Source organism: Penicillium hordei (assembly GCF_028827395.1).
Source record: "Penicillium hordei strain IBT 12815 chromosome Unknown utg000001l_segment0_segment0, whole genome shotgun sequence".
NCBI classification, from domain to species: domain Eukaryota; kingdom Fungi; phylum Ascomycota; class Eurotiomycetes; order Eurotiales; family Aspergillaceae; genus Penicillium; species Penicillium hordei.
In genome coordinates this window covers 3050667-3077881 of record NW_026623142.1, presented here as the reverse complement: position 1 = coordinate 3077881, position 27215 = coordinate 3050667, and the positions used below count along the sequence as shown (strand labels likewise).

Genomic DNA, 27215 nt, shown 5'->3' with positions numbered 1-27215 from the left:
CGAAGGGGGAGATCCAGTGCATCGCCCTTTGCGCTCGGTATCTGCCACAGGCGGATATACTTGAGTCTGACGAGGGTTGAAGGCAATTCTTTCTCACACTCGTGTTGCTGATATTCACATCCTCGAACCAAAAATGACCAAAAGTGCGTGCTCCAACCGCGCATCACAGATGCAAGGAAGAAGGTGACGCCATCGCATAAACCTATCCTCTAATTCTCCGAAAAGAGAACTAGCCGGTCCGGTACCCAATACCAGAAGGACAGACGCTGTAAGAAAAGAAAGCAAAAGCACACGCTGAACCCAGTCCAGCCGAGTAACCCAAGCTTGCTTTCTTCCCTTTCCAGCAAGCTGCGACAGAAGAATCGAAAACATAACGTTGGACATTCCACGTCCAAATTCATATCCTCCACATGCCGTGAGGCAGACCAGTCTTCATGACATATATGCGGGACAAAAGAAACGAAACATAACAGAGAGCCGACCCGCCGCTTCTTGATGCAAAGGAAAAAAAAGGAAAAGTAAAGTAAGAAAAAAAAAGAACAGAAATAAATCGCTGACGCTGGAATCAAACATCAAAACTATCAAAACAAGCGCAGGAAAAAAAAAGATAATTCTGGTTATCATGCAAAAAGGCAGGAGGGAGTATCACAGATGCACAGTGTCAAATCGAAGAGAACGCCGTCAAGAATGCGAATTGTCGTTGCTTGGAATCGGGTTCCCGGTAAGAGGACAGGAGAGGAGTTGAGGAGTCGTGAAGAAACCGAAAAATTGCGCGCGCGTCTAGTTTTAAGAAACGATCCACGTTTCTCAAACCCAGCTTGCACGAACTGGGGGAGCCTGGACTTGGGAATGGCCGACATCACCGAGTCTACTCGGGAGAGCTGAGTTAGGCAATCGTGCCATACGGCAGTGGAGTAAAGTCGCCCCAGCTAAAGCCCCCCATACCCATGTTGACAGCCGTGCTGCAGGGTTGTACAAGCATGCTTGGGAACATGGTCGGCAACGGGAGCGGACTGATAGCGGCCGATGTGGCCGGCATGCAGGTGGTCGGCAGGCAGTCGTAGGTTTGGAACGGCGAGGGGGTGAAGGGTTGGCTGTAAGACGGGGTCGGTGAAGCAAGTTGGGCATCACTGAAACTGAGACTAGCCCAAAGATTCGGATTAGAATCGCCCGTGGTGGTCGGGTTGGGGCTGGGCGACAGTACTTTCCACGACTCGAGTGGCGCTGGCTGGGGCATCGGGTTCTGCCACCAGTTTTCTGGGCCTGTCGAACTAGGCAAGATAGACATTGGGCGCATGACATCCACCACTGGTGGTGAAGGGGCAACTAGTGGGACAAAGAGCTTGCCGATGGCTGCCTTTGCTTCTTCGCTCCGACCGCTTAGTAGCTCTCCAGCGCCATCTTCTTCTAGCCCCTCGAGCGCTTGGGCATTGGCGCGGTAGACAAACTTGTTGGCGGCTTGGACAAACTCCTCCTGTAATCTCTTCAGCTCACCATGCTTTCCCGACCAGTTGTATGTATTGGCGGCGGCATCCACCGAGTAGACCTCCTTGTGGAAATCAACTAGTGATTCGATGGTTTCCGGGGTCAACTTGAAGGCCACCTCGTTACGAGAGACCATGTCGACGTGTACAACGTAGGCCTCCATGTGGATAATTTGGTGGTTGTGCAGGGCCTCCCAGAGTTGGTTCTCATTCTTCTCTAACTCTGTCTGGGGAGCCTTGGTGAGCATCATGGAACACAGGGTCCAGATGGCATTTTTCGATGAGAGCGTTTCTGTCAGACACCGGGTATGCTGAGTGACATTGTTCAAAGGACGCTTGACCCGGTTTACTCGCTTCAGGGTGGCCGTCAACCAAGGCTCAACCTTGGTGTTCAACACGACATTCGGGGATGATCGCGGCGCAAAAGCAGCGGCGGAAGATGGGAGTAAGACTGTTGGCATTATGACACTGTGCGAAAGGTGATACGTCCGGCGTTGGTATAGATGATATAAAAGAACGTAGAATATAGAACATAAATCATAAAGGCGACATTCGCCCACACAAAATGTTGTTGGATTTTGGAATTGTGTTGAGATGTATATTAAAGTGCGGGCGAATGCGCAAAAACAGAAATTAGAATATAAAGGAAAGGAGATGACATGAAAGTCAAGAGTTATAGAAAGAAAAGAGAGGGATGTCAAGAAGAATAATGAGAAGGGGGGAACTATCAATAAGTGGAGATTTAATGGCCACAATAATATGTTAATTTGGGGATTTATTTCTATTTTTCTTGAGATATGAGAAGAAAACATAGAAAACACAGGAATTCATATTTTTCTACGGTATTATTTGGTATGCAGGCCGATGGAGTCAAATGTACATCAGTCTATGGCCCATTTCGGACTCCCCGATCTGCAACCTGAAGACTCCAGTGGCGATAATACTCGAACCCTTGAATACTTGAATACTTGAAACGGTTAAAAATGCACGAGATCCAAACGTTTCATCAAATCTGACGGGTTCACTCGCACAGTGCCAGTCTCACACACCCGTTGCACGTCCATTTGGCCAGAACAGCTGCATGATGCCCTAAACTGCAACAGCTAAGCCCCAATGATTCATGAGACGGCTTAAACAGAAAGAATTAGAAAACCTCCGAGTCTCCATAGATCATCTAGAGCGATCAAATTACCATCTACAATTAGCGGGGACTTAAATACATTTCTCAGCTGGGCGATGTGCATATTTCAGTGTGCGCCAAGATCTACACATCGTTAAAGGAAATACCGGATCCTCAACACTAGAGTCCCCATGCTTTTAGGTGAAGACTCTATTTAAATTTGGCTGCAGCCTGCAAGCCAAGACTTAGTTTCGATCTCTTTTTCAATGTGTTTTGTTTCAATACTATGCTTCAATATCCAACTAGATATTAACACAGAAAGAGAAAATAATATTTCCCTATATTGTAGGTTTACAGTATTAATAATATTACACGAAACATGTCCATAACAACCAGAACAACCATATCAACCATATCAAGGTTTTTTTCGGACCTATCGAGTGCCGCTAAGGCGATACAGAGTCGTAGACCTCAGCTGATGGAGGGTCGAGCAAGCGTGGGGCAGACCCGTCTTGAGTCACTTCAGGGCTGGGATTCGCTGAGATCAACCGAGTCCGGCCGATGCACAGAAAGCTGAGATCCCTGTTACGATTTGCCATTGGGCTGAGCCTCCATTGCCAGACTTTGGGTCGGCGCCACTAGCCCTTGTACTGAAATACCGTTTCCTATTGTCTTATCCACATGATTCAAGTTTTCAATGATCTCATCTTACTCTGCTTCCTCTGCAGGCGCCCTTTGCCTTCTGCCTCTTCCCTAAAATGGAATCCCTGCTGCATATGAGTTCGGTCACATGGTCTGGGGTGGGTATACGGGGGGGGGGGGGGGCTTTCGCTTTGAGTCGGAGGTTTTCGTCATTGTCATTGTGTATCTATAGAAGGGTGGGCATATAACGCATGGAAAAATATGCGACCGAGTTGGTTGCTTTTTTCCTAAAATAGATATGAGGCGGTGCACATTACTCGCCACGTTGTGGCGGATATCTCCGGCCCCACATGTCTGCAAAGCCCTACAAAGTAGTCACTAGGGAGGATGGTCTCTTGCTTCACTTACTCCGTAGTTCGCTTCGCTTGCTTTACCGAAAACCGATCGGAAGAAAGATATGAGTTGGCAAGAGTCGGGAGCTGGAATCTGAGGTAGATCTTAACCACATCCACAGTCAGGCGGGTACTGAAACTCAACTCTGTCGGGCCCATATCATGCGTGGTTTCATGATTGTCAGGCTGCCATTAAGTTGGAATAGTGAAATCACCCCACTATGAACCAAGCAGTATATTGAAATCCAATGCATTCTGCAGACTGCATCGGTGATGACTCATATATGTGCCGATGATGTTCGGTTTGAAACGAAGCCAGACAATGCCCTAATTTTTAAAAGATATATCATTTGTTGGACAAAATCCTAGGCGATAACAGAATAAACCATTGCTATTGCTTTTAAGTATGCCAAAGGATTCCTTCCCTGTGACTTACATTTAGAACATATCCAAGGGGCTCATTCATGAATGAGTGGTGCAGCGAGCTCCGAGTCCCCTGTAGGCATCCATTAGACAGCTTGATCATGAATTAAATGACTCATAAATCATGACTCATTTTTTAAACGCCCTGATAAACTTTCCTTTGTTCTTTTTAGGCATCCTGGATTGCCGAGTTGTACCCAAACCTCTGAGCAAAGCGTTTGGCCATGTTGAAAATCTCCGAACGATTTCTATACTAGTTCGCAGTCTTGGAAACAATTCACCCTACAAAAAAAATGGTATTGAAGTATTGTAATGGCAGCACCAGGGAGAGAAAATAAAATGTCTCTAGTAGTATTACCAACATGTTGACGTTCTTAGTTTCATGAAGATATTATCATCTTAGCGTGTAACCTCTGATTTTGTTAATCACACCTGACTCGCGCTGCCAATTAAAAAACAAAGATGAGGAAGGAGACATATAACTATACATTTTCAAGAGGATATTGCACAATATGTACGTTGTAGGAATAAACTGTAGCTTTCTATATGTTTGGATTATATAGCTGGCTCTTATAGCGCCAAAAAAGTCAACTTCTTACAAATCACCACTAAACACATTACATTAATAAATATAAAATTTGTGTCTCTTCGTTAGTATCTCACCGGTAAGTATGGCTTGTCGTTAGCTCAATAATAAACTAGCTCAATGATTCACTCCTAACGCCAAGCCGTATTTATTGGTATACTAATACGTACGACCACTGTTAATTTGCTACTAGGGATTGATATTCAATAAAGGATGGTCATCTCCCTCGCTAATAGGCACTTTACTCCTGATGTATCCCTTCGTCGATGGCTGCTCCTCTACCTGTGTTCATAAGATCATGAATATCACTTGGTGGAAAACTAGGCTCAACTGGTGCGAATAGTTTAACGAGATGATACCCCTTTCTAGCAATAGTGTGAAGTTTGCGCCCTACGAATAGTGTATGAGGCAAGTTGTGGAGCGTGGGACCGTAGGGCGGCGCTCCACGCAGAAGTTTGCATAATGTGTTAGATCTATTCCATTACAGAATAGGCCAATTGACACAATCTCCCACAATGATACACAAACTACGTAGTAATGCACTAGTGAACGAACGGCGCATCCCGCATCGAACGACTGATTCCCACTGCCAAGTTACTCCTGTACAGAGCAACGGCCTAATATGCATTTCTCTACCGCCTCTTATCTCGACCCTTTTGCTCTCCAGCATCGCACTGATTGGTCCCACTGCCTAGGTATCTTCATCTGTGGGAGCCGATGCGATCACATAGGTAAAAGCTAACAGTAAGGTCGTTGCGCAACCCCCATGCAAATCGCGAGAGCACATCAGATGCCACCACTTGTCTTGTGCAAGCAGCAGAGAACATTTTCCACACTGCTGCACAGTAAAATACTAAGACTACAACTCACACTACAGCAGCAGTATCAAATGCCAAGTCAAGCAGCAATGACAAGGAGAAAACTTCTGTGGACATAACTAGCGCGGCGAAGAAGGATACCCATAGTGCCACGACTTCTGCCAACGCTGAGACTTCGGTCAAGCCGGACACCTCAGGTCTGAACAGTATCCTGCCGACAGAGAACTCCGCTTTGAGAAGTTCTGTCTCAGAGACTACGTCTCATGCCTCCTAGCATGACGGGGAAGTTATCATCTTATCTTGTAGGAGACCGGAGTTCATCACATTGGAGATCTACGTGGGAGCTAAGCTGGATTGGTCTCAGCACTGTATAAACGTAATTATATTGAGCTGATGGAAGTTAAAGTACTATCTTGCCCTATTATCTGTGGCTCTTATTAGCTTACACATGTGCTGTCGTCTCGTCATTGGTTCAACTGACAGGGTTCCCCTCACTAAATGTACTTCGTACACCGGTTTTAGTGCATGTGCTGTGTTATGAAGCAGACTACATAGTCGACTTGTCCCATACATAGCCAAATTATCCATATACTACAATGCTCTTTCTACTATTAATCACCATACTTCTGGACCCGCTCCGACTATGCGAGGGCTCGCCAACCTGCGAGGGTCCGCCAACCTTCCAAGAGGAATACCAGGGCAGCTACGTACCAAAGGTTACCAAAACAGGATTTGGCCTCCAAGTTGTGGCGCCGGATACTCCATATGTGGCAGTAGCTGGCCTAGACCAGTTATACTTCATCGACACCCGGCTCGATATTGAGACTGCAAAACACGTGAAGGAAAATATCGAGAAGGCAAGTGTGCCGAAGGAGGACGAGTACATCGCCATAGACGAGATTTCAGCTACGGCGGAAGTGAAAAGCTTTGTGACCGGCGAAACGACATTCGTGTTTGACCCTGCCTTTGCCAGGGTGATGTTTTCCAGGGGAATGAACAGGCGCAACCCGGAGCTTAAATTGCCTGAGCCTGAGCCCGCCGGTGATTGGTTAGTGACCTACGACCTGGGCAATAGTCTTCTTGGAAACGCAAGCGAGGCAAAAGGATAGCTGTGTTCTTCGCTCTATTTTTGTATGGTAGCTAGAATTTGTGGGTCTTGGGCATATAGCTAGAGGTTTTCCCCAAGTTCCCAGGGGAGAAAGCCGTGGGGATATTTTTTTATCACAATTAAACTTCTCCTGAAGGCTTGAGTCCGTTCGAGTGTCACGGTGTTCCATTGATCATTTGATCATTCCATCAACAGTAGATAGGTTCAGAGTGAAGAGTAGGAGCCTACGGTATAAAGGTAGCTTGCTCTGTACTGAAGACTAACCACGGAATTTCTATTACTCGGATCTTCTCTCTTTACAGGGCTTTTCTACTATAGCTCATCCCATAAACAGTTAATTAGCCTATAGGATTCAAGGTACGAAATCCAGTCCAAAGTTACGGGTGGAAAGGCGGCCATTTCTGGCGCTAGAGACTGTCATTTTTGGCCCGATTTCACAGGTCCCTATACTCTAGCTGTAATAAAAGCTCGTCGATTTCCATAAGTTTGATGTTGTTCGCGTGAGGCGTTATCATTGTTAATCCAGTCCTAGGATTCCCATAAGAGACAAGTGATGTTCGCTTCAAGATGTTTCAGCTGGATTGGAGAGTCCATTGTCATAGTGTTCAAGCGAACTCTCACATGGGTAGGCATGACATAGGCGCAAGGTTCCTTAGCTTGCCTGCCTCCTCACATTTTAACCCCCAAAGCATGTTCTTTTTCTCGGACATGTTGGAGATGATGATGTGATCCATGGTAAGTCACGAGGAAGTTGCCTTCATTGGAATCATGGATGAAGAGTTCTTCCGAGCGCGGCTGAGAACGAACCGAGTCTCTTTTGTGAATGGTAGTCTGTCCACTAGGAAAGATGATAAGAGTATGAAAAAAGCTTTGGTTTTCCTTTGTGGTCTGAATGGTGTGGAAGAAAAGTTGATATCGCCTCCCTCAAGATGGAATGTCCGATGCCTTGGTCTCTTGAAACTTGGACACGACCTTCATCTCGGTGTCGCGTTCCTTGACCTTCTTGTCCATGGATTTTTGAACCTCCTCTCGTTTCCGTTTAGCTGTCTTAATCTTCTCTTTGACTTCTTTGGCAATTTGTTCCTGCGCATGAAGTGCGGCCTCGCGTGATTTGTATTGTTCTTCCAGTTGCTTAAGCTCAGTTTGGTAGTCTCGAGGTTTGATTGGTTGGCATGTTACTGGGTGATAGCGGTATGATGGCAGTGGCCCATCTGGAACTTTTATTTCGACGAGATCAGGGTGGATTGGGATGACGCGGGTTGTTGAATCCAAAGGAACAGCCGCGGCTTCGGCTGGAGGAGATGAAGCGGGAGGGGTAGGCTCGGGTTTCACCATGGTCATGGATTGAGGACAAGGTAAAAAATCGGTAGTATGCCGCAAGCAGCAAGTATTGATCGCCTGTGTTATCGAAGAAGAGGTGAGATGAGTACTGGCGTAGAAGTCACCGGAGATCTGGTTATTGATTCTGCCACATCATCACACTTCACCGCCCATAGTGTCCACGGCATATGCGGGGAGGAATCTTAGCCAGATTGACGACTCTATCACTACTTGACATTTCATATTCATGCTAGTTGAGTTTTTCTCAGCTCCAGATCGAGATATTTCCTCCAGGCCGGTCCTGCTTGGACCAGTTGATGTGCCTGCGATATCTGACAAGCTTGAACCAGTGACGTGACCGTTAACATGCAGGCATTTGGTATGCTCCTCTATACTTGTTTATTGATGTAAGCTAACAAACTCACGATAGTCCCCAAAAATAGGCGAGTACGTTACCTAATAAACCCAAATGAAGTAAATCTATAGCTAACTTCTATTACAGCCTAGGTTCGAGCTCATTTTGAGGGTACGCATTATGCACAGACTATGGAAATGCCGTCAAGGTTTCTGACCTTTCAAAGATCATAGATATCAATAATGTCCCCTTGGGCAACAGCGTCGCTTTTGTGCGATGGCGATTACCATCGTCAAGCTCCACTGAACACCAAGGCCACACAGAGAAAGCAATTCTATCAGACCACCGTGCTTACTGGGGTTATGAGAAATGCCTTCAAGTAAGGCTTACAATTGATAGGACATCAATTCTTCAGGAGTGTGAACTCAACTTTGACGTCATACAAGAGTACACCACATCACCCATATCCGAAAAGAGCGTGCTGGGCAAAATCAAACTCAATCTCGCCGAATACGTGGACAAAACCGAGGAAGATGAAGGGATCATTCGGCGATACCTGATGCATGAAAGTAAAGTGAACAGTACTGTGAAGATCGGGATCGCGATGCGTCAGCTGGAAGGAGACCGCAACTTCACGACGTAAGCGAGCCCCCAAACTTATTTCTGATCCACACCATCAATGCTGAGTATAAAAGACCACAGCTGAAATCTGCCACCGTCTTTGGAGGAATTGCCGGAGTTGTTCAATCCACCGAAATGCCTATCAACGCCGATGAATTTGGCCACCTGCCATCTATTGACACCAAGAGCCGGGAGATTGCAGATATGCAAGACATGTATCGGCGCACTCTAGCAGCTTCGTGGTCTTCTAGAGCCTGTGATCTGCCTGCTGATAAGCTGGTTGAAGAGTTGTTTGCTGGAAATTCTTGCTGGAGCAACACACAAAATGCCGACGCCGGCATATCAGGGGGCGATCACCGAGATTCTCTATTGAGCGCAGAGACGGTCCCACGCCAAAGCCGCTCCGGGAAAAAGCTGTCACCTAGTTTTGAACGGCGCCCCAAAAGTACTTCCAGCAATCGTTCACACAGTAACAATAAGACCCCAGACTCTCTTGCTGCGCTTGGGCATCAGAAAAAGAGTGGAAGCATTGAACAGCAGTTATATGAAGGGGTCAAGGGTCGGGCGTGGAAGGCGCCAGACACAAAAAATGAGCTTTCCGAGTTCGATGTGAGAGAGAACTTGCGCAGCTGGGAAGTTGCACCAAAAGAATGAATTCTACATAAATATCTGCGCTAGGCGTTAATAGAGGACTTGGAATCTCTCCTTTTAAATAAACCTTCTCTCATACGATTGAAAGAGACGTTTGGGAGGTTGTTCTACATTGCCGAAGGTGTTCAAGCTTTTTGAGGTCATGAAATTGTTGCCTGAGGCATAAATTGATTTCTTATCGCGGCCTAGCGCCCCGATTATCGCCGGAGAAAAGTGATTGTAAGATAATTTGTCCTCTCCACGTTTGCAATAAGCCTACTGTTCTGTCATGCTTCGACGCCCTGCAGGGAAAAAGCTTGGGCTTCTGAGCTTCCAGTCACTTTCATATCGGAGACCGCTATTGTCATACCTACCTGCCGTTCTTCCCCGATACCAGAGTAACTGGAGTCGCGACCATGAACGCGAAGCTTTCGATGGACCCAACTCCGAACGAAACCGTGAACCGAAATATAATGGACAACATGAAGCAGGCAGATTCACGTTGGATGTGGACACGCTTGGAAAGCCGGGACAAATCGTCGTTGTGCCTTCACGTCGCCGCCGAAAGTTAAATCGCAATCGCAACAAAAGCTCCGAAAATGAATCTGGCGGCACAATCAGCGCAATGTTGGATGAACTTAATGACGAGAACTCGTCGCCCAGTGACAAGTCGGTCCAGGAAAGAATTAATGAGGTCCGTGGATCATATCAACTAGGACAGATCTTGCCTGCTGCCGATCTCAAGGCATTGTGGTCAAAATTGACTTTCTCTTTCACATACAAGCAATTGTCGGACTTCATTTCAGAGTACAACCGCAATGCTGTTATAGAAGAGAAAGACTGGACATGGGGGTCAAGCAACTCCAAATCGCAGGACAAATTATTGGGAAAGACCAAGGGCTTCAGAGGAAAATCTCGGGCTGCTGAGACGATCGTTCGGCATTGTTGGCAGCTGGTGGCTGATGGCGAACGTGGCCAGTTGGAATTCCGCATACCCGCTCAGTTCATATCCTTGCTTCTCCATGCTGAGCATTTCTCTTTCCACGAGCTGGCTAGTCTCCATGGCTGTGGCATTAATGTCACACAATCTGCGGGCCTGGTATCACTTACTGGCAAGCGAAATGATTGTGAGTCTGTTCATGAGATTATCATTGATGCCACTGGCAGAATCTGCGAAGATGATGTTGGAATCCAGCCTTATTCCCATGGAGATGGAACCATTCAAGTTTTTACCCCGGACTTTTTGGAATGGGTCAACAGTACACACGGGGTATTTGTGGAACACAAAGCACACAGACCACCACAAAAGATTCTCTATCTTGCTGAGAATAAGTTGGGAGCAGATAATGCGCGGAGGACCTTGAACTTGGCCTTATCTAACACCACATCTCCATCGACGCCTTTTTCAACCTATTTGCCTGCTTCGGAACTTGCCAGTGCTTATAGCTACAGACCAGAGGCTCATGCTTCGTGGTTTGAGCAGCAAAAGTCATGGTTCCGGTGGGCAATGTCTTCCAGTCAAAATGCAGAGGCAGAAAACCTTGAAACTCCTTTCTTCGATAAGCATCAAACACGACTCTCAGATGAATTATTGAAGCTTCTCCGAGTTACTACCCCCAAAACCGGGTTAGCCCCCGGTTTGCATGAATCTGTGACAGCCGTGGTTGGGAAATGCCTTTTTATGCAAAAGCCCTCTTTCGATGATACAGCCATCACCCCGACACAGCTGGGGAGACTGTCCCTTCCACGGGCTTTCACAAACGACATACCTCTGGTGTCGCGTTTCATCAACTCACTCATGCCTATCCGCCCAAATAACGAGGCACGGTTATATCGACTTCGGTTATCTCCAACCTCCCACGCAGGATCCCCGCCGGAACTCGAAATCGAGGTAGCCATGAACTCAAATTTAGATGGCGTGGATATTCACAGCGTAAAGGCTATTCTCGCCACAAACAGCGTTGACTACCTGCTTCCGGAAAATGGTCTGGACTTGCGTTTTACACGAACTGTTTCTCAAGACCTCCTGTCTAAACCATCTTCCAACTCAGAAATCCCCCAAAGCTCTTCTGGGAACCCCTCCCCCGAGTCTTCATCGCCGCAGATCCAAGCAATGCTGCAAAGCCTCAAAATCTCCCTCCAGGACTCAATTGTGAGCAGTGGGGCTTCGCAAGGCTCTGTTCCACTCCCTATATTTTGTAACATCACTCTTCCCTGTGAACTTGTTTATCAGCCTGCCTCACAAAAAGCTAAATCCAAAAAGTTGGATGAATCAATGGCAGAGAACAGCGTCGCTGTCGAATACATGTTCCCTCCACTCAGCGACATTCGAGGTGCTATTGTCCAAAAGTACAACTTTTGTGGGCGATCACTTGACTACCGGTATTATGAAAGCGGTTCGCTCCTTGCTTCTCGGACAAATGAGGTCTCTCTGGACATAGAGATACCCAAAATTGACTCGGTTTCAGAGAATGGTCAATCCGAGCATCTTGACCATGAGTTCCATTCGTTCTACAACGCGGCGTGTGACATGGCGTTCAAAATCCACGGCAAAAGATATATGGATTAACACCATGGGTCACTTTTTTTGAATTTGTACAGCGTGCATCAACAGCCATTGTCATGGGATGGCGGCGTCTTGGGTCTGTATATACTGTACATTATGTAAAATATTTACTTGTTTCCAAGGTTTAGACATGGATTATGTTTTGGCTTTTAATCTAGCTAGTCAGAAAGTCTCCCTAGCAATTAACCCCCCATTCACAGGCACTAGGTAAGCATGCCGGTCATAACCTTAGAAGCTTCATTATATGTCTTACCAAATATATCACAAACATGATATCACTCGACGTTTTAAACTGCGCTTCTTTCTGGTATATCGCTCATTAACTATCTTTTGAGCGACCTAACTCAGAATCAAGATAATATAGAGAAGCCATAGATCAAGCTAAAGTCTTTGTGGCATCAAGTCTGGTTTATAAACCCCGAAATGTCCATGTAAACGTCCCATCTATGGCATCTAATGCCAGCATTGAGATATCAACGTCCCCCCATACAGGCTCCACTTGGGTAAGCATTTTGTACATATTGCGCTACAGGCGAAGGATTCCTGGTCTACGTCTATCCGAATCAGAAATATATCTCAATTGAAGTGCCCAGGTGGGCCGGTGTGGTGATTGGCTACCATCCATAGATGGACCGGACAACGGGGACGGGATATCCCAAACTACATTCACACATATAGGTAGAAATATTCGCAGGATTGGGAGATTCTTATAATGTACATGGGTTCCAATAACAAATCAGACTTCTTACTTGGTAGAGTCAACGGGTCTGATCTTATTTTGTTTTCAAGTCCGTTTCCATCGATGGATATATATGGACATGCCATGTAATCGTGTCGAATAGGCTTTGGCGATCTTGACCCAATGGCCCATTTGAATCTGCCAATGAGGTACCTCATTGATCTTCGTATCTAGATCGATATTCTGCTATAATATAGGTATGTTATATGTTGTAAACTATCCACAAGAATGGTTGGCTACCCCAAGCCCGCTCCATCGAGTTGAATTTTGCTTTCATAGAGCAGATGGAGGGTAATAAATATAATCAATTACCATCTGGAGGACTGCAAGGATAGCAGTCTAACATAATAACCTCGGAAGGTCAATATATTCATACTCAACCCTTTTAAGTGTTCAGTCAACCCACCCTCTGCATCTCCGATTTATCCCTAGAGGAATTTCAAACCATAAGCCAAGATGCCTCATTTTAAATCATTATATTCTCGCCTATAACAAAATTACATACAGCATATGGTTAATATGCCTACAGACGTTGTAGGTCGTCGGCGTGACCTTGGGCCCCACAGCCGATCAAGGCCCGTGACGTGTAACACCTTTCATCCCAACTACTTCGCGTGCCTCATACCTCCAAGACTGCCCAGGCAGGTGCTTAAGACTGATTCTAGTCACTTGGTTGATTAAAGGTCCATAATAAAAAAAATATATGTACCTATATTGATCCATCTCACTCGCGATCTCTGTTGTGCCCTCCGATCCTACTGCTCCCACCATTCCCCTCACCCAGCATATTCAGCATGAAGGCCACGCGCCAGTGATCTACACGGCATGGAGAGAACACGGATTGCTAAGGTTCGGAGAACCTATCTTGAGCGCTACAAACATCCCACTCACTGATCATGTCGCTCCAGGTTGACAATGTGACCTTGGCTCGCCGCGGAGAGCAGGTCGATGGTACCCTCCATCTAACCCCTCACCACCTCATCTTTTCGCACATTCCACCAATCTCCCCGGATGACCAGATAAAGGGCGTGATAACAAGGCCCAGAGAACTATGGATCACATACCCTATCATCGCTTTCTGCACCCTGCGGCCAGCTCCCGGTGCCTCCCGCCAGCTCTCTTCTATCCGACTCCGATGCCGAGACTTCACGTTCGTCTGTTTCTACTTTGTAAATGAGCACAAAGCACGAGATGTGTTTGAAAGTATCAAGCAGTGGACGTGCAAGTCCAGTCGAATCGATAAGCTTTACGCCTTTAGTTATCAGCCTCCCCCACCAGAGAAGGAGTTTAATGGGTGGGAGTTGTATGACCCACGCAAGGAATGGGCACGCCAAGGCTGCTTGGACGAAGGAAAAGCATGGCGTCTTTCGGAGATCAACGTGAACTATGAGGTATGCTCACAAACCAATCCGAATGTGCTCTACTAACTCATCTTAGTTCTCCCCGACCTATCCTGCCCTCATCCCCGTACCTTGTTCCATTTCCGACAATACACTTAATTACGCAGGGCGCTATCGATCTCGAGCAAGAATTCCAGCCCTCACATACTTTCACCCTGTCAATAATTGCACCATCACCAGAAGCTCACAGCCGCTGGTCGGTGTCCGTCAGAATCGAAGCATTCAAGACGAAAAGCTTCTGTCCGCTATCTTCTTGACTTCTCGCTCCGAGCGGCCGTTGGCAAGTTTCTCAGCCACAGAGAAAGAAACAGATTCCAGCAGCCCAGAGACTAGTCAAGTGATGATTCCTGAATTAAACAACGCCGAGGAACTTGAGGACGACTTGTTAGCCACTACAAGTGGCGATCCTGAAGACCATCGCTCAATATATGGCGCCCAGCAGTCGAATTTGATTGTAGACGCACGCCCTACGGTGAATGCATTTGCCATGCAGGCTGTTGGACTTGGATCAGAGAACATGGACAACTACAAATTCGCTACCAAGGCATATCTTGGTATTGACAATATCCATGTCATGCGAGATTCGCTTAACAAGGTGATTGATGCTTTGAAGGAGTCGGATGTTACTCCATTAGGGCCAAATCGTGACCAGCTAGCGCGCAGCGGTTGGTTGAAGCACATTGGCGGAATCTTGGAGGGAGCCAGGCTAATCACTCGTCAAGTTGGTCTTACTCATTCTCATGTTTTGATCCACTGCTCTGATGGCTGGGACCGTACGAGCCAGCTCAGTGCGCTGAGCCAGATTTGTTTGGATCCCTATTTTCGGACCCTGGAGGGCTTCATGGTGCTGGTAGAGAAAGACTGGCTTTCATTTGGACACATGTTCCGACACCGGTCTGGTCATTTAAACAGCGAGAAATGGTTCCAGATCGAAAACGAACGCATCGGCGGGGATCCCAACCGTGCCTTTGGTGACGGTGGAGGTGCAGGGAAGGCCATTGAAAATGCTTTCCTTAGTGCCAAGGGATTCTTTGGTCGGGACAACAATAGCCGTGACTCTTTGCCGGACTTGGATGGAGAGCTTCAAAACTATGACTCTGACACTCCTGTGAAGAAGCCTACTATACCGCGCTCGGGGGTGTCCGAGAAGGAGATAACCAAACCAAAAGAGACGAGCCCTGTGTTCCATCAGTTCTTGGATGCAACATATCAGCTGCTTCATCAACATCCGACACGATTTGAGTTTAACGAGCGTTTCCTGCGACGACTTCTCTACCATCTCTACTCCTGTCAATTTGGCACATTCTTGTTCAACAACGAAAAAGAACGTGTGGATTGCAAGGCCAGTGAACGAACCCGTAGCGTTTGGGATTACTTCCTCGCTCGCCGGGAACAATTCACGAACCCTCGGTATGACCCTGTCATCGACGACAATCAGCGCGGCAAGGAACGACTCATCTTTCCCCGAGTCAATGAAACACGGTGGTGGAATGAGGTATTCGGTCGAACAGATGCAGAGATGAACGGCCCCCGTTCCTCAGCGGCACCCAGTGATCTTCCGGAAAGTACGGTGTTGACTGGTATTGAGACTGCAGGAACAAACAATGTGGGTAAAATGACTGATGTATCGGGGATGACAGCTGCTGTGACGTCGGGCGTATCTAAGCTTGCATTCCCAGCGGAGCGCACCGACAAACCGACCGAGTTAGAAGTAGAGATGCAATGAACCGGGGTAATATTAAAGGACTCGGGCATGATTTTCAAGCATTTACAATTTTATGTTATGCATCCGCGTTCATACGACAATAAAGTGATTCGTCCAATGATATCTGAGTAGTTGAATGTAATAAAAACTACTGCCTTATTGCCTTAATATTGCCTCAAAGATAAGGTGACAACGCTAGGACCAAACAGGAAAGGCGCCGGCAAGCGAGGGTTGAGCCCTGACCCAAACGGGCAAGCAGCCCTAGTCCCGAAAAATCCCCACTAAATAATACACTCTCAGAATTGAAGTCTCTCGACCACGATCCCCTCCGTCGACAACCCCCGATTCCACCACCACCAGGAACGTCAAAATGGCCGCTGTTCAGGGAGCTATTTCTAAGCGCAGAAAGTTCGTCGCCGACGGTGTCTTCTATGCCGAGCTGAACGAGTTCTTCCAGCGCGAGCTGGCCGAGGAGGGCTACTCCGGTGTGGAAGTCCGTGTGACTCCCACTGTCACCGACATCAGTACGTCGAACCCGAAAAACCAATCCCTCGTGTGATGGCTTGAAAATTGCTGGTTGAAATTGCCTGGAAAGAGGAGGAAGAGAAGGATTTACGATCGCGATGGGATCTGCGGAATACGAATTGGGGATTTGATGCTAACGGGCTTTCCAGTTGTCCGTGCCACCCACACCCAGGAGGTTCTCGGTGAGCAGGGTCGCCGCATCCGCGAGCTCACCTCCCTCATCCAGAAGCGCTTCAAGTTCCCCGAGAACTCCGTCTCCCTCTACGCCGCCAAGGTCCAGAACCGCGGTCTCTCCGCTGTCGCTCAGTGCGAGTCCCTCCGCTACAAGCTCCTTAACGGTCTTGCCGTTCGTCGTGCCTGCTACGGTGTCCTCCGTTTCATCATGGAGTCTGGTGCCAAGGGTTGCGAGGTTGTTGTGTCCGGAAAGCTCCGTGCCGCCCGTGCCAAGTCCATGAAGTTCACCGTACGTCTATCCTAGGGAAAATTGCGCCCGACGAATCGATCCGCGAAAACCAGTTTTTGGGGAAGAATATTATGGCTAATACAAGTAACAGGACGGTTTCATGATCCACTCCGGTCAGCCCGCCAAGGAGTTCATTGACTCCGCCACTCGTCACGTTCTCCTCCGCCAGGGTGTCCTCGGTATCAAGGTTAAGATCATGCGCGGCTCCGACCCCGAGGGCAAGGCCGGCCCCCAGAAGACTCTCCCCGACTCGGTCACCATCATCGAGCCCAAGGAGGAGCAGCCCGTTCTCCAGCCCATGAGCCAGGACTACGGTGCCAAGGCTATTGCCGCTCAGCAGGCCGCCGAGCAGCAGCGTCTTGCCGAGCAGCAGGCCGCAGAGGCAGAGGGTGGTGCGGAGACTTTCGCTCAGGAGTAAATGTTTTTATCTACATTAGGCCCGGCTCTTCCTTTTCCTTCCATCTGTCCTAACCTAACCTGATACTCTACCTCACGCAATCAAAATTACATGACCTTCAAAGCCTTTTATTCGCTATTCTATAATTTGTATTGGCCAATACGGTGAAGGTCAGTTGGAAGATTCGAGGTCTGGTACATATTGGCAAGAAGAGGCTTTCCTTGCTATTGAATATCAGACATGATATACTGGAATCAAAGTCTCTATATATATTCTCTGTTCTTGTGCATGTTGCTCGATTACCATGTGCCTGCGTCCTACTTGGTGTAGTATGGGGAGATTTAGATCCGGAAATATAGATCTTGTGTCCACGTTCGGACCGTTGGGATAGCTTTGGTTCAGATGTGATCGGGGAATTTCAACTAGGATGTATATGTATATCAAGCCATTGACAGGCTCTTTGGTGGAACTAACTAATTTAGAGCTGTTGGACTTCCGTTCATATATATTTCCTAAGTGGTGGTAATTCGGTAATATCCCCTCTACCTTTCATCATAAACATATAAGCTAGAAGCACGCGGGGAGAAAGAAACGAAAACAGATTGAATACCTATATATACTGCTGGATACATGTATTTCTAATCTTAGGAGAGGATTCGCACATTTGCGGGTGCACCTCCAGCCGAACTGCAAGAATAGGAAGAATGCAATGCTCCGTTCAGTATCGCCGTTATTATTCATAACAAAATATCATCCAAAAAATTTCATACATATGCATATGCAAAGGCACAATGGAGTATATGCCCTAACTAGGTTCAACCGTAAAAACGAATCGTATCAGATTATCCAAGATTGACAAAAAAAAATTAAAGAAAGGAACGAGTACTGTCAACGCCCACGGTATGAGACAGCGGCAAGCCGACTAAACAGCAGCTCGGGATGCTCCAAGACCTCCGAATGCCGACGATGTAGCTCCTCGAGCTGAGCTAGGGGATTCTGTAGATCGCCACAATAAGTATGTTGCGCCGAGGAGAGAAGAGAACATATCAACCGTGACACCCACCCATTCCTCCTGGCTAGGCACGCCCTCGGCAGCAGGTAGGGCGGCCGTACCGGAGGCCTCATCCCCATAACTGGTGCGGTGGATTGGGGCTGGCGTTACGGGCAGACTGGGGCGCTCAACTTCTGTTGGGAAGTCGGTAATCTTGGTGCTGGGGCGGAAGCCTGGGGTGGGGGGTGATCTCCCGGGGCTGTTGGAATGGGCTTCCGGACTGGTCACTTGTGATTTTGTGCGCCGTGCCTGAATTGTCTCAATGTAGCGCTGGATCTCTGGGTCCTCATCCCAGGCGTTGGAGCGGCTATATGTTTGCCATGATTCGGCACTGGGTTCGAACGGCACCCGGGTGTAGGAAGGCGAGGGCCTGGGAGGGGTTGGCTCGCTTGGGAGTGAATGTTGTTCTGGTTCCTCGGGTATCACGGGATTTTCCACGAACTCCACAGGCGCCTCCTCGACAAAGACACGAGTGGGTTTCGGGGCATGGCTCTCCCAGGGGAAGACGGTAGTAGGTTTGGGCTCCGGTTTGGCTGGAACCTCATACCACATGTTTTTCGGCGCTTCGGGGTAGGACGACGGAGGTTGGAATAGATGCGTGTCTTCAGACATATTGTAGGTTTTCTGTTGTAAACTGAAACCTTCGGGTTTCGTGTTGACCGGTGGTGGCTCACTATGGGATATTAGCGCTGCAGAAGATACTGAAGGATAAGCTCTGACCGTGAGGGATCCCACTCGGACCTTGGCGCCTCAAAGGTCGAAACCTCTGGGACTGGAGATGGGGGTGATTTGTACTCGATAATTGGAGGATGGATCGGGGTCAGCGGCTGTGGTTGGTGAATATGCTCATCGGGGTAGTGTATCTGGGTCTGGGTCTGGGTCTGTGTGGGCAACTGTGCCTGAGTCTGGGTTTGCGTCTGCGCCTGCGTTTGTGTCTGTGTCTCATATGTCTCGTGGCTCAGCTGAGGCGCAAAAGTGATTGGCGCAGGAGGCAATGGTGGGATAAAGGTTGAGACATGCTCCTCTCCGCGAACATATTGCGGTACCATACTCAATACAGGCACGGCAGCATGATGTAAATCAGCGGGAGCAGAGTGTTCGTGGTGCGGTTTTGAATGGCCGTGCTCGACTCGCGGTGCTTGGTGTGATTCCTCGTGGAAGCTCGTGGGTTCTTCAACATGGTAGGTCTGCCGTTCACACGTCGGCTGTGTTTCATGATGGGGGGTGATTCCATAACGAGGAACGTCATAACGAGGGGCATGGACTTGATCGCCTTGGGAAACCGCCGTCTTTTCAATCTCGGCTGGTGCGGTCGGTACCTAGGGATGTTAGTCCACGTCTTCACGATCTCTGGCATATCACTTACAAATGGCAGACGATAGTGTCTATCATAGACAGCCCACCACCGGCCTAAAAGCTGATTGTACGGGGAATCCAGCGGGACAATCTGCCTCGGCATATTCCATGGCTTCTGGGCACCAATGAAATGAATAAGACTGATGGTGCTCTGGAAATGCTTGTACGCAGGAATGTACTGGTAATTAGCACTTGGCGTGCAGTTATACGTGAAGCTTAGCCTATGCCAGTCCCGGAAATGCATGTTCAGCAGACCCTGGTCGGCGCCATCGAAGCTGATACCTCGTTGGGCGAGTGCTCGTAGTGCATAGTAGTCCTGTAGATTAGGTCGAAGAGCCATCATTCCACTATTAAAGCAATCTGGCCAACCAACGTCAGGCGCAGCAGCAAAATCTGCTTCCAGTGACAACAGCTCGTCGGGAGCTCGGAGAGCTACGACATCACAATCAATGTATACGACCCGCTGGTATTGTGTCAGGCGCCAAAGCTCGATCTTGGTGAATGTGGCAATTAGGTCTGGGCGATCCATGAGCCAGAGATTCGCCGGCGTGTCGTTTACCATTGAGCTCACTGGGATCAACTCGTCGTAGACGGTCTAAATTGTAAGTCAAATGTATAGTTTGGGAAGTGCTGTACGTACCCTTAGCTCATCAATGGTGGTCGATTGTAGTCTGTCTGGTGTAAATAGCGCCACCAACCTCGCTTTTGTACCATTGTCGCGTAGGGAGTGGGCAAGGACCATAGCACCTATAAAGATTTAGAATAGTTTCACACTCCATATAAATAAATGAGAGCATACCAGGAAGATAATTGTCACTTAACAGAAGCTGTCTCATCGTCAATTTACGCCATAAGCATAGGAGGGGGTTGTTAAAGTACCGTGCAGTAGACTGCTCCTCCATTGGAATCCATCACGCCACAGTTCCAACAGTAAACAAATGATTAGACACCCGACAAATTTTGGAGAAGAGAAAAAACCCCAAAAGAAGAAAAGCTGTCGGGCTATATTTAACCTGTCAAGCTGTCAAGCTGTCAATTGAATTGCCAATGACAGTTCAGACCGGTAGCGCGATACACTGTGGTACCTGGACCGGACGCAGATTGGGAGGACGAAAACAGGAGAAATTTTCACTGCATGTTGTGTAAAGTTGAACTGAGATTCTGAGATTGAGAAAAGAGAAAGTGGCGAGTCAGAAGATAAAAGCAAAGTACGGAGTAAATGGGAAGCAAAGGCCGAGATGTAGGCAAATTAAGGTCAAAGCTCCCGAGGGGAAAAGTGGAGTGGTTTTTCCCGGGTAAATCATCGATCAGCCTAGACAATTTCCGATTTTTTGTTTTTTTCTTTTCTTTTCTTTTCTCTTCACTTTATGAATATTCTAGATTCTAGATTCTAGATTCTCTGCTTTTGTTGCTACAAAATATACATTGAATCCATCCTCTCTAAGTGGTCTATGGTCTAACATGAACGTGAAACAAGACCTCCACACTAACCGCTTTAGATCGGGTTGCCCCCCCCGCAATACGAAAACGCTGAATATCAAAGTTGTCCAACGTATTTCCTATGTTTATCGTGAAAAATTGACCTGGATACCAGGATAGGATTCACTGATGACGGTCCCAATATCCCCCTCTTCGCCTTGGGCAGCCCATTCAACAGCCTTGATCAAAGCGGCGCCGCTCTCACGTTCAACCGGGGTCCAATGTCCAGTACGGGGAAGTAGCACAATCTGAGAACCCTGCACCAAGTAATCACCCATCCCATCAAGGCAGATCCTTTGGTCAAGAGCAATATCATCCTTGCCCCAGAAAATGGTCGTGCTGGCTTTGAGAGCACCCGGGGGACCTTCATCAAACAACCCAGCTCCACTGCTCGCCAGCCGCTTTCCGGATGAAATACTGTGCAAGCTAGCGACCGTCTCAATAGACTTGACCCAACGCGCCACCGATGTCCGATCGCGGTAATAAGCCGCCATGTGGATGACATGTGCGAACGCGCGTTCGCTGATGCTGGCAGGATAGGCATCCCCGCTGGGAGTTTTAGTATCCGATTCTGCGGCGGACGGACCCATGGTGCTAGCCATGCTGTTGGCCACATCGAGGGGGGTACATTCGTCCTTGTTGTACGAGGTGAGGTGACAACTTTTCAACAGTGACTGGTTGCCTCCGGACAGGAAGTAGTAGACAATTGGCGTTGGTAGCTGCATGGCAAAGATGTAGCCGGATAGAAAAATCTGGCGGCCAAGAGGGGCGAGGGTTCGGAGTGCTTGCATCAGCGGGACGTGGGCGTTCAATGGTGAACGCCAGGCGTTACCGAGCATCTTATTGGCCGAGAAGAGCAGACGGCGGATATTGGATTCAACCAATTTCATCTGAGTCATTAGTTGAGATAGGCATATTCACCAGTGTTCTGACATACCGATGGTCCGTTGGACAGGATGAACCGATGGGCCAGGGACGGAGCTTCGGCAGCGAGGCGCATGGACAAGACACAACCCCAATCATGGGCGACGATTATGGTTCTCTTCTTGTTGCTTTCGTTGCCCGAATCCACGCCATACTGGGTCCGCAGGGTGACGATCAGTTCTGTCAATTTCTCCAAGACGTTTGTTGCAGTATATTTTCCCAAACTCTCTGTGCCTCCATATCCAGGAAGGTCAATCGCAACGAGCGAAACGGCTTCTTGCAGAGCAGGATTTCTGATAATGTGTCGCCAGATCGCCCAGCTATCGGGGAATCCGTGGATGAAGATGACTAATGGTTTATCGGAATTGATGCTTTCTGGTGTGTTCGGGATATCGTTACTGACAAAGTGGAACTTGAATCCGCTCTGCAAAGTTATAATGTGGTGAGAGAGACCTTCGAAGTCTCTAGATAAATCCCACAGGCGATTGCGAGCTGGACAGTCAGCAAAGAACCTTCATAGTGGTGAATACATAGCTCACCAAGCTGTAGGTCCCGTTTCTCGTTTTCAGTGGGGCGTTTGAAGTATGTGCCTTTAGCCAAGGCAATGAAGCCATAAAGAGCAACTGTAAAGAAGCCGTAGGCAAAGACGGCCGCGCCGATCAAGGCACGGGATACTGATTTACCCATATTTGGAATCATGTGTTGAAAGAGTGAGATGGAGTGAGCCTGTAATAAATGTAAATCTAGAGCTAGGGCAAACCGAGCTCGGGCCATCCACGGGTGGCGTCACACATGAGTCAGCGATGGGCTGACCCGTGGACGGGTACCTACATGCAGATAACTATGTAGTATCTATGGAAATCTCACAATTTAGATATTTTACATCAAGATACAGATTCAGGAATGCAATCATATTATGCTGTAAATTGTAGGCAGTTTACAGTTTTTCTCAATCTATGGCATACCGAACGCCGCCTTCACATGCACAAATATTATTGGTAGGGAACAGGTCCAAGGGAAAGGGGGTATTAACAAGAGCCCAAAAACAAAAAGCCATCATCTCGTCGAAGGAATATATACAGATCAAAGAACGAACCCTAATTGTTCACGGTTGTCGTCTACCAAGCGTCCATACCTGAAAAGTGAGCAGGTTAGCAGAATTCTTTATAGAATGACGAGGTACTTACTCTAGGAGTAGCCGGAAGAACCAAACCTCCAGATCTTCATTTCGTAGGGTCTGCTGTGCCCAGCGCTGGCCCTGCTTCGCGATTTGAAGAGCGGCATTTTTGCCCTCTTCTTCCGAGGTAAAGTATCGCATGCTCTCAACGTACTCGTTGCCTTTCAAGCTGAGGGGGACGTAATGTACCCAGGGCTTCAGCCACTCGTCATGCCATTCGCGGAAGATAGCGATCTTGTAGACAAAGCTGTTACTATGCAAGAACGCGTGGAATCGCCCGCTAAAAGCGTTACCATCGATGTCGAGTAGGAACTTGTGCGCCCACGCATCTTGTTGCCCGGCCTGCTTGAACACCCCAAAGTATTCAGTCTGCGCATTGCAATCGTCCGGGTCACACTGGCCGATAAGTGTGAACTTGACATCGAAGGAATCACGATACGCATCCCGGTTGGCGACCTGTGAAACCCAGCCGCCCCCCTGATGAGCGAGAACTTTGGTGGTACCCAAGGCGTTGACGTTGTCGACAAATTGCTGCCGATGCTGTCGACGCCAACCACCCGCGCGCGAAAATCCACCGGTTGTGGAGCCACGCCAGTACATTCGGTCAGACTTGGCCTCCCACGAATAGTCTTTCTCGGTGTTGTAGGGGACCTTGTCGGCCCAGTACCAGGGACTCGGGTAAATAATGTCCTGGAAGCTGGATATCTTGCTTTGCGAGAAGACGGGGAACAGATCGTGAACGACATCGAAGGCATTAGGTCGGTCAAAGAATCCGTATGTATGGCGGAGAGAGGGGGTATTGCAGATGTCAGAGGCCGCCGTGGTGTTATAGATGAAGCCGAGTTCGCCATACGCATAAGGATCAATGTCGTCAGAAGGGTTTTCGTCGAGTGAGCGCGCTGGACTGTCAATCGGACAAGAGACTCGGGAGTTTGTCCAGGTCGGTTGGTGTGCGAATCGGTTGAAACGAGTGGTGCGCACCTCGTCAATGCGGTCGCCTTTGTTTAGGTCCGAAGCACGTGGGGACCACGCATTGGTTGGAGTTTTCTTGAATGCTGCTGGAATAATGACGTCCTTGGCTTTCTGCACCAATCGCTGGAGGTCTTCGTTAGGGAGGATCACGCGCGGCTCGTCGTGGGTGTTAAACACCAGGTCCATATCGGGCAGGTATTTCACAAAAGCATCCATCATACCGGCCGTGGCATCTCGCTGCCACTTGCGGTCGTCACCCCCTCCATCCGTTAGAGACACCTTCCCGTTGCGAATCAGAACACCGAGCACCGCATTGTCAAATCCAAGTGTCTCGCGCGCTCGGTCGCGAATCGTCTTAGGTTTCACACCCCAGAAGGGGAGGAGGCTGTGGTAGATCGAGTCGAAATCATCGACGAGCTGTACATTTCTTGACTTGGCAAACTCGAACCACTTGTCGAAAAATGGCGGCGGGTGCATATTGTAGCGGCGCTGGTATTCACTCACGGCCTCGGCCAGAGTTTTTGATTGGCGTGACTGCGCATGATTGAAATGCTGTTGGGCATTTTCAATCAGACGCGTGATCGGGTGTTCCTTCTCGGGGAGGTATGTGTTTTGCCCCGCATGGAGTTGAGGGTGTTGTATCGGTTCGGGAGGAGGCAAATCTATGGGCTGCTTTGGGGGAGTCGAGGATCGTAGCAGTAGGAGAGAAAGACAGGCAAGAACACTGATCGCAAGTAGTACAATCAACCGTTGGATGCGCATGCTGCCATTGGAGAGAGGCATGAAGGAGGAGAGCAAAGCTAAGTCTTAAGGAGAGTTCTCCGTAAGTCTAGAGTCGGGCTATTAACCTTATCTGCCAAGCCTTTCTAACGTAATCGCGACAATCTACCTAGTTAACTGTTACAAGGGTTTAAAAGACATAGCCTATCAATCATATTATAATATGGTCTATTTTTATTTATGTGGTCCTCAATTCTTGAAGGGGGCCAGTCTAGCCACTCTACTAGTATGTGGCGTTGCCCAACTGCAGGGGAGGTACTCCATGATCTAATTCATATACGTGTCACCAAAAGTGCTTGGACTATGTTGTACATTGATGTACATGCTACAGAATATCAAGTATATCGTTCAAATATTTCTTGGTAGAAAGATGGTTGAAACCCTCGAAGGAGTAGCAGATCTAATCACTCGCGAATATATATATTCAATAGTACACAATTCATGTAAACTATACATGTATAGAACATAGTCCGTACCCCTTGATTCTCTACTCACTTTTGGTTGGCTTCTCACTAGGGGGGGAAAAAGGGGCACAAGTTCATACATTGTAGATCGTCGTCCTCTCCGAAAACAAGATCTAAACAAGCACAAAACGAAATATATCACAAAGTAACTGTTTGATCGAGCCTTGAAACTATGTAAGGAATTAGAATCTTCTATTTTCTCCCCCGATGGATGGATTGATAAATGAGGTTCATACTACATGAGCTTATATGTATATATGGCATCCCTAGAGTTCAATATTAAGATACTGACCAACAGATCTTTCATTCCAAAGAACAACCGGGCATGTTATATTCCTCCACAATACATTAACATGCCGCCCAACAGCACATCCAATTAAGCACAGAGGCTGCTAAGGTCTGCAGCATGTACTTTTGCGCCTGCTTCACATGGGAGTAAGCCGCAACACACAATAGTACCACCAAAGACACATGACCAAAGTAAAACATCTTTCTGCGTTCTTGAATGGTTCCCTGTGCAAGCCAAGTCTGGAGTCCCTTCTGGGGAGCCGGCCGCACGAACAGAACGAGTAGCATCGCCGAGAATATCGCAGCTAGGCCACATTGGACGTCTAGGTCTTGGACGCGCTTGAAGAGCAATATACCAAATTCAGGATGGCTAGATTGCACGAAGAACAATGTATACAACGCGGCGTGAGCCAGCAGAAGAGAGACAACCGCCCGACCAAAGAGACGGTGATACGGTGTCAACACTGGCTGAGGGATACCAGTCAGAATAGACAACACAGATGAGGCTGCGGGCCGAGAGATGTATGCCGGAGACATCAGAACCTGCAGTGGTAGTTGGGATAGGCCAACTCGGCCCAATGCTTTGGTCAAATGGAGGTAGTCTAGCATGTTAGCTCGTGCCTCTAACCTACCGGGAGACAAAGACATACCATCACCACTGTTCCATATCGAAAGGCCTACAAGCCATAGCAGCCACAGGCCGCAGAGAAGATACTGTCGGGTCTTTCCAGAAACCGGCCCATCCCACTTCGCAGTTGATCTTGCAGCAAAGCGAAAAATTCGGATGGTGACGATGACCACAATAATTGACCATTGTGCGTAATACCCCCGATAATCAAGTAGCTCCTTGCGATGCAGTTTGTCGTCTTCGGAGAGAGAAACGAAATGATATGGCCACGACATGGCGACTGAATAATAATATAAATGAGAAAGGAGGGCTTCTGTAAAATCACAAGCCAATTGACATGCCAGTGAGACGTAGTGAGGTTCAAAAAAGCATGTTTAGAATGTTGATATTGGTATCACAAATTTATTTGATATACTGCTGGTGCAAAATAAGAAGTCCAACCATGGATGTGCCTGGATGCCTCGGGGGGAGGGGAGGGGGGCCCGGGGCCACCTGGCACCCAGGAAGGGTTGCTTTTTGCTGACAAATGAACCTCAATTGCTCCCCGGACGAACTTCCGAGGTCCAGCCCTCCAGGGTTGGCTTAAAGCCCTCCTTTTTACGGCCACTATACCGTAGATACACCATGTGAGTGGGTTTACATGTATCGAAAGGTCTTTAGTTGCGCATTTGCTTTTGACTACCTACCCTGGCTAAACGGTATGTAAAACCTCTACATTAAAAACGCCTGAAGGAAAAGGACGCTTGGCTATTCTCTAACCTGACAGGATGTCTTGTTGGGTATTGACCGAACAAGTGCATAG

At 48.0% G+C, this 27215-nt stretch overlaps 13 protein-coding genes across 13 annotated transcripts; 6 read left to right on the top strand and 7 right to left on the bottom strand.

The window, feature by feature from the left end:
* Positions 1 to 886: 886 nt before the first annotated feature.
* On the bottom strand, positions 887 to 1945 carry N7537_001164 (uncharacterized protein; the record flags this gene model as incomplete). The annotated part of the gene is made up of 1 exon (XM_056892222.1): positions 887 to 1945. The coding sequence occupies one exon, from the start codon at positions 1943 to 1945 to the stop codon at positions 887 to 889; it is 1059 nt and encodes a 352-aa protein (XP_056757217.1).
* A 3324-nt stretch (positions 1946 to 5269) lies between these two features.
* Positions 5270 to 5739, top strand: N7537_001163 (uncharacterized protein; the record flags this gene model as incomplete). Its single annotated transcript, XM_056892221.1, has 2 exons — positions 5270 to 5342; positions 5525 to 5739. 2 exons carry the CDS (start codon positions 5270 to 5272, stop codon positions 5737 to 5739), a joined length of 288 nt encoding a protein of 95 aa, XP_056757216.1.
* A 322-nt stretch (positions 5740 to 6061) lies between these two features.
* On the top strand, positions 6062 to 6574 carry N7537_001162 (uncharacterized protein; the record flags this gene model as incomplete). Its single annotated transcript, XM_056892220.1, has 1 exon — positions 6062 to 6574. The coding sequence occupies one exon, from the start codon at positions 6062 to 6064 to the stop codon at positions 6572 to 6574; it is 513 nt and encodes a 170-aa protein (XP_056757215.1).
* A 923-nt stretch (positions 6575 to 7497) lies between these two features.
* Positions 7498 to 7908, bottom strand: N7537_001161 (uncharacterized protein; the record flags this gene model as incomplete). The annotated part of the gene is made up of 1 exon (XM_056892219.1): positions 7498 to 7908. The coding sequence occupies one exon, from the start codon at positions 7906 to 7908 to the stop codon at positions 7498 to 7500; it is 411 nt and encodes a 136-aa protein (XP_056757214.1).
* A 351-nt stretch (positions 7909 to 8259) lies between these two features.
* On the top strand, positions 8260 to 9523 carry N7537_001160 (N-terminal C2 domain-containing protein; the record flags this gene model as incomplete). Its single annotated transcript, XM_056892218.1, has 5 exons — positions 8260 to 8272; positions 8324 to 8340; positions 8396 to 8419; positions 8475 to 8887; positions 8944 to 9523. 5 exons carry the CDS (start codon positions 8260 to 8262, stop codon positions 9521 to 9523), a joined length of 1047 nt encoding a protein of 348 aa, XP_056757213.1.
* A 265-nt stretch (positions 9524 to 9788) lies between these two features.
* On the top strand, positions 9789 to 12068 carry N7537_001159 (putative respiratory complex assembly protein Rmp1; the record flags this gene model as incomplete). The annotated part of the gene is made up of 1 exon (XM_056892217.1): positions 9789 to 12068. The coding sequence occupies one exon, from the start codon at positions 9789 to 9791 to the stop codon at positions 12066 to 12068; it is 2280 nt and encodes a 759-aa protein (XP_056757212.1).
* Positions 12069 to 13629: 1561 nt separating this feature from the next.
* Positions 13630 to 15930, top strand: N7537_001158 (phosphatidylinositol-3-phosphatase YMR1; the record flags this gene model as incomplete). Its single annotated transcript, XM_056892216.1, has 3 exons — positions 13630 to 13653; positions 13713 to 14195; positions 14242 to 15930. The coding sequence occupies 3 exons, from the start codon at positions 13630 to 13632 to the stop codon at positions 15928 to 15930; spliced, it is 2196 nt and encodes a 731-aa protein (XP_056757211.1).
* A 349-nt stretch (positions 15931 to 16279) lies between these two features.
* N7537_001157 (40S ribosomal protein uS3) lies at positions 16280 to 17315 on the top strand (the record flags this gene model as incomplete). Its single annotated transcript, XM_056892215.1, has 3 exons — positions 16280 to 16433; positions 16584 to 16897; positions 16989 to 17315. 3 exons carry the CDS (start codon positions 16280 to 16282, stop codon positions 17313 to 17315), a joined length of 795 nt encoding a protein of 264 aa, XP_056757210.1.
* An 867-nt stretch (positions 17316 to 18182) lies between these two features.
* Positions 18183 to 20613, bottom strand: N7537_001156 (uncharacterized protein; the record flags this gene model as incomplete). Its single annotated transcript, XM_056892214.1, has 7 exons — positions 18183 to 18290; positions 18358 to 19018; positions 19066 to 19664; positions 19712 to 20296; positions 20342 to 20448; positions 20501 to 20528; positions 20581 to 20613. The coding sequence occupies 7 exons, from the start codon at positions 20611 to 20613 to the stop codon at positions 18183 to 18185; spliced, it is 2121 nt and encodes a 706-aa protein (XP_056757209.1).
* A 653-nt stretch (positions 20614 to 21266) lies between these two features.
* N7537_001155 (alpha/beta fold hydrolase) lies at positions 21267 to 22791 on the bottom strand (the record flags this gene model as incomplete). Its single annotated transcript, XM_056892213.1, has 3 exons — positions 21267 to 22070; positions 22118 to 22596; positions 22644 to 22791. 3 exons carry the CDS (start codon positions 22789 to 22791, stop codon positions 21267 to 21269), a joined length of 1431 nt encoding a protein of 476 aa, XP_056757208.1.
* Positions 22792 to 23187: 396 nt separating this feature from the next.
* Positions 23188 to 25036, bottom strand: N7537_001154 (putative capsule-associated protein CAP1; the record flags this gene model as incomplete). Its single annotated transcript, XM_056892212.1, has 2 exons — positions 23188 to 23239; positions 23292 to 25036. The coding sequence occupies 2 exons, from the start codon at positions 25034 to 25036 to the stop codon at positions 23188 to 23190; spliced, it is 1797 nt and encodes a 598-aa protein (XP_056757207.1).
* An 809-nt stretch (positions 25037 to 25845) lies between these two features.
* On the bottom strand, positions 25846 to 26688 carry N7537_001153 (ferric reductase-like transmembrane domain-containing protein; the record flags this gene model as incomplete). The annotated part of the gene is made up of 2 exons (XM_056892211.1): positions 25846 to 26387; positions 26436 to 26688. The coding sequence occupies 2 exons, from the start codon at positions 26686 to 26688 to the stop codon at positions 25846 to 25848; spliced, it is 795 nt and encodes a 264-aa protein (XP_056757206.1).
* A 119-nt stretch (positions 26689 to 26807) lies between these two features.
* N7537_001152 (uncharacterized protein) lies at positions 26808 to 27213 on the bottom strand (the record flags this gene model as incomplete). The annotated part of the gene is made up of 2 exons (XM_056892210.1): positions 26808 to 26966; positions 27178 to 27213. The coding sequence occupies 2 exons, from the start codon at positions 27211 to 27213 to the stop codon at positions 26808 to 26810; spliced, it is 195 nt and encodes a 64-aa protein (XP_056757205.1).
* Between the last annotated feature and the right edge of the window lie 2 nt (positions 27214 to 27215).